The sequence below is a fragment of the Homalodisca vitripennis genome, unplaced genomic scaffold (genome assembly GCF_021130785.1).
Source record: "Homalodisca vitripennis isolate AUS2020 unplaced genomic scaffold, UT_GWSS_2.1 ScUCBcl_9442;HRSCAF=17933, whole genome shotgun sequence".
In the NCBI taxonomy this organism is placed as follows: domain Eukaryota; kingdom Metazoa; phylum Arthropoda; class Insecta; order Hemiptera; family Cicadellidae; genus Homalodisca; species Homalodisca vitripennis.
The window spans coordinates 8,803-17,662 of NW_025785590.1; the positions used below are offsets into that span (position 1 = coordinate 8,803).

The 8,860-nt window shown below is 38.1% G+C and overlaps 3 protein-coding genes across 4 annotated transcripts; 2 read left to right on the forward strand and 1 right to left on the reverse strand.

Annotated features, from left to right (window-relative positions):
• The first annotated feature begins 342 nt into the window (after window positions 1-342).
• On the forward strand, window positions 343-3,627 carry LOC124374658 (jerky protein homolog-like). The gene is made up of 2 exons (XM_046832833.1): window positions 343-1,906; window positions 3,359-3,627. The coding sequence occupies exons 1-2, from the start codon at window positions 343-345 to the stop codon at window positions 3,625-3,627; spliced, it is 1,833 nt and encodes a 610-aa protein (XP_046688789.1).
• Window positions 3,628-3,842: 215 nt separating this feature from the next.
• Window positions 3,843-6,625, forward strand: LOC124374660. The gene is made up of 4 exons (XM_046832837.1): window positions 3,843-4,107; window positions 4,383-4,726; window positions 5,673-5,787; window positions 5,986-6,625. The coding sequence occupies exons 2-4, from the start codon at window positions 4,385-4,387 to the stop codon at window positions 6,495-6,497; spliced, it is 969 nt and encodes a 322-aa protein (XP_046688793.1). The 5' UTR covers window positions 3,843-4,107; window positions 4,383-4,384; the 3' UTR covers window positions 6,498-6,625.
• LOC124374659 (protein ANTAGONIST OF LIKE HETEROCHROMATIN PROTEIN 1-like) lies at window positions 4,720-7,650 on the reverse strand. 2 transcript variants are annotated; one of them, XM_046832835.1, is made up of 3 exons: window positions 7,351-7,650; window positions 6,636-6,948; window positions 4,720-4,937 (listed from the first exon to the last, which is right to left on the reverse strand). In XM_046832835.1, the coding sequence occupies exons 1-3, from the start codon at window positions 7,488-7,490 to the stop codon at window positions 4,905-4,907; spliced, it is 486 nt and encodes a 161-aa protein (XP_046688791.1). In that variant the 5' UTR covers window positions 7,491-7,650; the 3' UTR covers window positions 4,720-4,904. The 2 variants fall into 2 exon arrangements, with proteins under 2 accessions (XP_046688791.1, XP_046688790.1); XM_046832834.1 differs by having other exon boundaries at window positions 4,720-5,598.
• Between the last annotated feature and the right edge of the window lie 1,210 nt (window positions 7,651-8,860).

The window sequence follows — 8,860 nt, forward strand, 5'->3', positions numbered from 1 at the left end:
CATGAGTCACACGCACTTGGCGCCAGCCAGAAAGCGGGCAGCACGTCTCTACTAACAGTGCCGTTGTATTCTTTGGTTAGTTTACTGCTCTGTCAAACAGCTCATCAGTTCGTCTCGAACATTCATACTGGGTGGTGCTCGTCATTTTTACAGTAGACCTACAAAGTCAGTTATTTTCTTTTAGTTTGCGTTTTGTACTGTTGTTTATTTACTCGTGGGTTTCTGTGATTTCTTTTGTGTATGTACAGTACTGTTGTTTTCATAGTTTTTTGTGTGTGTGCGTGTGTGTTTGAACAAAAACTGTTTTGCATCGTGTTTTAATCTGTTTTTAAAATGAGTGAAATGCGTAAACGTAAGTACAAGTCAATGGAACAGAGACTACAAGCTCTGGAGAGATTAGACAAAGGAGAATCCGTGCAAAGTATTTGCAAGGATTTAAACGTGGGCAAAAGTACAGTCAACGACTGGCGACGCAACAGAAAAAGTATTGAAGGCTTTTGTACACAAATTGATACCGAAAAAGTTCTAGAAAAGCGTTGCACACTAAGGAAGGCCAAACACGAATTGGTGGAAGATGCTCTATGGTTGTGGTTCGTTCAAGAACGAAGACGAGGAACGCCATTAAGTGGACCAATATTAAAAGAAAAGGCCATGATCTTACACTCAAAGCTTCAACCAGAAGAGGCGTTCGTGGCTAGTGATGGATGGCTCTCTCGTTGGAAAAAGAGACACGGCGTACATTTTATTGGAGTTTGTGGTGAGAAGTTATCAGCAAACCCAACAGCGGCCACCGACTTTTCTGCAAGATTTTTAAAAATTATCGATGATGAAAACTTTTGCCCAGAGCAAATATACAACATTGACGAAACTGGGTTAAATTTTAAACTTCTGCCTAGAAAAACATTTGCCACCCCGCAAGAAACGTCTGCTCCAGGGTTTAAAACCAGCAAAGACAGGATAACAGTCGCCTTGTGTTCAAATGCTTCGGGGACTCACAAGTTACCCCTATTTGTCATTGGCAAAGCAGCAAAACCGAGAGCGTTTAAGAACATAAACATGGACGCTCTCCCAGTGTATTATCGGTCACAGAAATCAGCGTGGATGGACACGTACTTGTTCAGAGAATGGTTTGTATGCGAATTTGTTCCCAAAGTGAAAAAACATTTGGCAAAATCGAAACTCCCCGCCAAAGCACTTCTACTTCTTGACAACGCGCCTACTCATGATGAACATCTTCAGTGTGACGATGAAAAAGAAATTAAACTGCTGTTCCTACCACCCAATGTAACCAGTCTTCAACAGCCGATGGACCAGGGGGTCATTGAGTGCTTCAAGAGGAAGTATCGTCGTAAGCTACTTTCGGAAGTTCTTTCCAAACTGGAGACTGATGACAGCTTAGACCTTACCAAAGTGTTGAAGTCAGTTAACATGAAGGATGTTGTGTACATGTCGGCCAAGGCATACGACGAAATACCACCATCCACGTTTGTAAAGTCTTGGAAAAAACTTTGGCCAAATATAGAAGATAGCGTAGATCAAAACAACACAACAGCAGATGAGCCAAACAACATTCTTGATGGCGAACCTGATGACAATGCAGCTCTATTGCACGACCTTCAGCAACTACCGAACTGTGGTCCCATTGTTGAAGAAGATGTTTTGGAGTGGATCAACATGGAAAAGGAGCTAGACAACGAGGTTCTGAATGATGACGAAATCGTCGAGTGTGTCATTCGCCAGGACAACGAGATGAATAACGACGCAGATGGTGCTGAGATTGAAGAGGAAGACGAAGAAAATAAAATGAGCCACGCTGAAGGAAAAGCAGCTTTGCAACTGGCAGCTACTTACATCGAACAGCAAAAAGAAGCAACTGCAGTCGATGTAATTTTTATTAAGAAGTGGCGTGAGTTTGCACATAAAAAATCATTAGAAACAAAAATTCAGAAAAAAGTGACAGATTATTTTAAGTGTTAAGAAGCTAAACCACCAATGTACAGTGCAGTACTGTATTATTTTATTTTATTTCATTAGGTCTGTGGTTTTGTAAATAAAGCGTTACTCTGTGTTGTATTCTATGTGCAAGTGTTTGATTCCTACACGCATTGATTCCCAACATATGCAGTATTACCGTGTTTTTATTGGTAAGTACAAATTTAAAATTAGTTTAGTAGTTAATTCTGTGTTGGTAATGTTTGGAAAGGTTAATTTTACGGTTATTTCATAACTTTTATTGAAAAATTACCCTTGCAAACAATAAATGGGCATTTTTTAAATAGGCATCGGTTAGTTCGGCCGCTTTTAAGTTCGGCCTAGGGTCCGGTCCCGAGGTGGCCGAACTTACGGGAGTCTACTGTAGTTGTTTCGAATTTAGAAATAGTATAATAAATTAGTGTTTTTATAAATTGTTTTATTTAAAACTCCTGGTATCTTCAAATAAGTCAGTAATCGTAGAACAATATAATAGACTTACCGTTTACTGTCATTAACACACAGTACACTGACAGTTCCAGCCGAGCGCACGGACAGGTGCGCGCAGACCCCGTATTGATCCAACCCCTATGCCCAGCTCTATACATCGACTCAATCATCACCACATCACACAATAAGGTATGATTCGTCTTTATTTTTAATATGTAATGTTTTATTTACCACGCCATCTTGATTACGCGGGAAACCGTAAAGTGAGGTTATGTTCTGGTCACCTTCCCGCCCTTTTCACAATTGAGGTTATGTTCCCCAGTTCCCGCCAACTGGGCGCAGCCATCTTGAATACGCGGGAAACCAAAATAGTGAGGTTAGGTTCCCCTGTTCTCGCCAACTGGGCGCAGCCATCTTGAATACACGGGAAACCAAGAAAGTGAGGTTAGGTTCCCCTGTTCCCGCCAATTCATGGGCGCCGCCATCTTGGATCCTCTCGACCAATCAGAACGCGGTGCTCAAGGGGCGGGAGTTCTACTGCTGTGGATTTGAAGTGTCTGAAAGGAATGACAGTAAACTACCCAGTAATAACAGTGAAGTGAATACCAGGCTAGTTTATGCATTTAGGTGCATAGGTAAAGGGGAAGAGTTGGCAAAACAGTTTTGTGCCATTATGAATCTGAGAAACCCTCCAGCGTTTTAATTTTACAATAAACTCCTTTGTAATATAGCTAAAGAGGTGTGTATGACACTATGAAAGAGGCAGTTAAGGAAACCGTTGAAGACAATGATGGTGACCGTTACATTTGTGCAACTTTCGATGGCACGTGGCAAAGGCGGGGCCACAGATCTCTAAACGGTGCAGTATCTGCAATTAGTGTAAATACTGGAAAAGTGTTAGATGTGAGGATGTAAAGGTGTAATTGTAGGTGTAAAGGTAGGCTACAAAATCTTCATGAAGAGAGTTGCATAGCCAATTATAATGGATCTAGCGGTGGCATGGAGGTCAAAGGTGTGATCGACGTGTTCAAGTCTCCGCAACTTCAGTACAACATAAGATACCGTTACTGCTTGGGGGATGGTGACAGCTCAGCATTTCCTAGTGTGAAAAAAGAAACCCCTTATGGCCCAGGGTTTGAAATTGAGAAGCTGGAATGTGTAGGCCATGTCCAGAAGAGGATGGGTGCTCGTTTGAGATCTTACTAGTCGAAGAAAGGTCAAGAAAAACTATCAGATGGCAAATCGGCTGGAGGTCGTGGGCGTCTTACAGAGGAAGCGATCAAAAGTATACAAACATACTATGGATTAGCCATTAGAAGAAATGTGTCCAGTTTGCAAGACATGAAACAGGCTGTTTGGGCTGAATACTTTCATCTCCTGTCTTCTAATGATGCTTCATCTCACGAACTGTGCCTAAAGGCGGCGCCAGACATGCGTCATTCGTCAAGCACCGAGCAGCGACTCGCCGAATCGCGAGCAGTGTGGATGTCTGTTTGTCTATTCGGCAAGCAGCAAACATTAGTGCTCGTTGTTTCCCGTTCAGTGTCGGTCTTTTGCACACATCAAAGTGGACGAATATTTGGGAAAAGGCAAACTTTGCTTCATCCACACATTCGGCTTTGTGGTTGGGAGATAAGAACTGTTCACGGTTTCCAATTTTGTCATCAGAGCCTCATTGACTATTGGGTAAGACGAATTTTATTTTCTTAAATTGAGGTTAAGTAGTTCTTATTTGGCTGAAAACTAGTGAATGACCAGGCTACTGAATTATAAACTGAATTCTTTAAATGTTTTAAAAATTCCTACAAATATTAATATTTAATATTTTGTCATGATTAAAGTTACAATTTTAAGGGTTTTCATGTCCTATACAGTTATTGACCGGGGTTCCCCATTAACTCATTAACATTTTATGAACTTAAGAAAAATAACATAAACAATAATTTTATTCTTATTTTAAGGTATGGAGTGGCCTAATGAGTTGGTGTTGGATTTCTTACAATACTATGAGAATGAACCAGTTATTTGGAACCCTTCTCATCCCAATCACAAAAATAGAAATGAAATATACGATGCATGGAAAAGAATCGAAAGCAAGATGGGTAACAAGTTTTCTGTCACCGAATTGAAAAAGAAAAAAGACTCTCTGATGGCTTCATTTAGAACGTGTTTGAAAAAGGTTAAGGAAAGCTGTAAAAGTGGAGCCGGATCTGATGATATATACAAACCAAATTGGTTTGCTTATGAAATCATGGAAAGATTTCTCAAAGATAAGAACCTGCCAAGAGAGACACTTAGTTCAGAGGTAAAATATTTATATTTATTTATTAAAATCAATGGTACAGGGTACACATGTATTTAACTGTAGTCATTTTGCCAGGGGATTTTTCCATTGTTCATAAAGTATTCAGCAAACTCTTCTCTGTATTCCTTTGCTGCGGTACCTGGCTTCCTAGGCACTTTCTGTAGAGGTAACATAGATGTCATATCAGCGGTATCTTCCCTCCACGACCCTCCTGTAACCATACCATTATCTTCAGAATCAAAGGTTCCCGCTGGAGTGTACATCGATCGTGATGTCCTGCTTCTTCTTAAAAAATTATGCAGAATAACACAGGTCATAGTAACTAGTGCCACTTTGTCAGGTTGTAGTAGCATTGGCTTCCTTAGTACACGGAAAACACTAGCCATTATTCCGAACGTATTCTCTACTATTCTTCGGGCTCGTGATAGACGGTAATTAAAAATGCGGGGTTTGCTACCTTGTTCATGGCTACCTGGAAATGGCTTCATGAGTCGCTTACTTAAAGCAAATGCATCATCACCAAGAAATACATACGGCATCAGTTTTTGTCTCCCTGGTAGCGGCTCATCGTTAGGTAAATTCAAACTCTTACTTTTTATTTTGTTGTAGAGTACAGTGTTTTTAAAAACTGCACCATCACTCAGTCTTCCTTGACAGCCACAATCAGCGAACATAAAACAATACTCAGCGTCAACCAGCGCCATGAGTACAATACTGAAGTATTTCTTATAATTGAAGAATTCGGATCCACTGTTGATTGGTGACTGAATTGTTACGTGTTTCCCATCAATAGTACCAATGCAGTGTGGGAAATTCCACAGTTCCTCGAAATGCCGACTAATTATTCTCCACTCAGTCGCAGTAGCAGGAAGCTGAAAATGTTATTTAAAATTAGTGTCATTGTAATACTTTACATTATACAAAGTTACTACATTTGTGATTTCAGGTGGCTCCACCTCCAAATGAAGAGCAATTCCAAGCCGAAAGGAACATAGATTTGCCAAATTTATCAGATAATGTACCATCTGCCAGCAGGGAAGAGCCTGAACAAAGAAACGAAGGTAATGTGTTTTTTTCTATTGACTATCCATCACCGTAATTCGTGTGGGAGTCCCATAATTTGCACCGTTGTAGTACTGGAGTTATTAAGATACTTAATGAATTTGTCTTTAATTATTTTTGTAACTTTACAACATGACATACAAAATTGTGCTTTGCATATATATTTTATTCCATTATATTGTAATGTTTCTTTTCAGCTATTGTTCTACCTGCTTGTGCCACAACTTCGCCTAACTATGCCTCATCTTCCTTTAAACCTCCACCACGAAAAAAGTCCAGAACAGCTGAAGAAATTGAGATAAAAAAGAAGATGGATGCTGCGTTTACTACTTTACAATCACTTCAACCAAAAAAAGAAAAACACTTATGTGACATATACGGCGAATTAGTTGCGGCAAAATTAAAATCGATGGACGAGTCTACAAGGGAAATATGTATGCACCGGATTGACAACGTTCTTTTTGAAATGAGAATGGTGAAAGGACCTGCAACATCGGGCAACACCTACTTCATGCAACCATCACCTTCCTCGTCAGCTTCTGTAAATTCATCCCCATGTCCTGATGAAACTTTAACATTGTACACAGTTCCAAGTGATTCCAACGAATTACATGCTCTCTCTGGAACTGTTGTAGTATGTTCTGATGCTGAAAATAGTGAACATCCTCCAAATGTTGGACTTGAAAACTACTTTTCCAAATTTAAATAATTGGTTACTTAATATGTTACTAAATAATATATACTTATTGTTTAAATGCTAAACCTAATAACAATAATACGTAAATGATGTAAATGTTCTTGTACAACGTGACGAATAAAATGAGTTTGAAAATTTTATTATGCTTACCTTAATAACATCCTTCAGTACTTCAATTATTGAGCTGCATACTTCTGGAATTATCTCTGATATTATTTGGGGTGATACTTTAAACAAGTAATGCAGGCTTTTAAAACTATCTCCTGTTGCTAGGAATCGTAAGGTTATGGCTAAACGTTCATTCGGTGGTATTGCTTTCCTCCACTTTGTATCTTTCTTAGCAATCAAAGGTGTTACTTTTGCTAGTAGTGAACTAAAATCTTCATTAGACATTCTACAGAAGTTTTGGAACTGTCCAGAAGGCTCTTTTAACAAATCTGCTAATAAGTTTGTACCGCTGTACCTGAAATCAGAAACATGCAATAAAGTGTTAATTATTACTGTAGGTGGCATGGTAAGACTTAAGCCCAAGATCATGATAACTTATATATATATATAAGTTATCATAACATGGTGTATATATATATATATATATAAAACCATGTATAAATACTATGTGTGTGTATGTGTGTGTGTCATCGAAAATATTAAATATGCTTAGTACGTAAGTTGCGACGGGGGTATTTTTTTATTTAAACGTATTAGCTGAAAACTGTATACCTAACTAAATATACAAAACATTGGGTAAGCTGTTCTACAATATATTATAGCTTAATCTTAGTGCAATTACTATATATATTGAGAAGTGTCCCAACATTCCCAGGGATAACAAACAAAATTCAGTTATTATTTACAAGGTACTTACTGGCTTCTATTACGATTTACGGATACCGCCCACCATCTCCTTCTTCTAGGTTTCCTTTTCATTTTTAGCAGTAAATATCCTCCAGTTAAAATTATAAAAGCGTGATAAGCAAGAAGAGCATCATCAACATCGACATCCATGTTGACGATTATTTGCTATTCCCAGAACGAACACGTGCTCGGAAAACCTCACATGTGTGTAGACGTCTGCTCGTTAATCGGCAAATAGCAAGACAACTAGTTCGCCGAACGTCAAACAATCGGTGCTTGCCGAATGACGCATATCTGGCGCCGCCTTAAAGGTGAGGACAGCTGGTGCAAATTCAACAAGGCTGTTACTGATCATAAACCTTAAGACCACAACAAACATATCCATCTTCCACAGGCCGTCATAGAGAATATAAAACCCATTTTTAGGGACCTGGCTGCACCTGACCTTTTGAAAAGGTGTTTGCATGGTGGCACCCAAAACCCCAACGAATCTCTAAACAGCGTAATATGGTCCCAAAGTCCACGTTTCTCATGAAAACAACACTAGAACTTGGAGTATATGAGGCTATAGCCACTTTTAACAAAGGATATATTAATTAGATGTTACATTTTAAAAAAGCTAGGGATGTCACCAGGAAACAACTTGGTAAGAAGTATGAAGCAATTGGATGAAGTCAGGATTCGTAAAGCCGAGAAAGCCATCGATGAACTTGAAAAGAAGTGTCGGAAGAAGACCAGTTTAGCCAAAGCCAGATTAGAAGATATATACCAGCAAACGGAAGACTCAGACAACCCATCGTATGGAACAGGAATGCACTAAGGTGGGATAAACACCATATTGATGTAATACTAACCTTAATTCTTGATTATTGAAAAACTACATTTTTTTATACAAAGGTACATTTTTCTCAGGAACTAAAAGTGCTATAACCGTGCAGTTTTCTTTATATTTTGTTTGTTACATTTAACTACACATTTCGAGTGTACAACTTTTCATAGTTCACATTATTAATTTTTTATGCTCCCATATGTAGAGAAAAATCAAACAAAAAATTTAGTTTTTTTTTTAAATATGAAAAATATAAAAAAATATTATTTTAAAATTTTATACACTCGAATTGTAGAGGAAGAAGTCATCTTTCAGAAACATAATAGATTTTGTTTCTCACGTACAGTTTTTGAGAAAAATGTATCTGAATATGTGAAATTTAACATGTGCAGTATAGGGCTATCCGACTCCCCTTATATAAGGAAACTTAGTCATCATAACCATCCAATCCATTAAATCTGTTATCAATATTTTAAAAAGTTTTATCAACATATTCTTTAAATTTATTAAAGTTTTCTTCTAGTTTATCATGATGATATTGATGAGTAGCAGGTTATTATATTAAGCGTTTCGCCATTTATTTCAAAGTTTTCTTGAATATCATCTTGAAATTTATTGAAAGCAAGCTCAAATTTGATAACTTTTTCATTAATTTCGTCACAATTTTCTATAGATCTTTTACTTCTTTCTT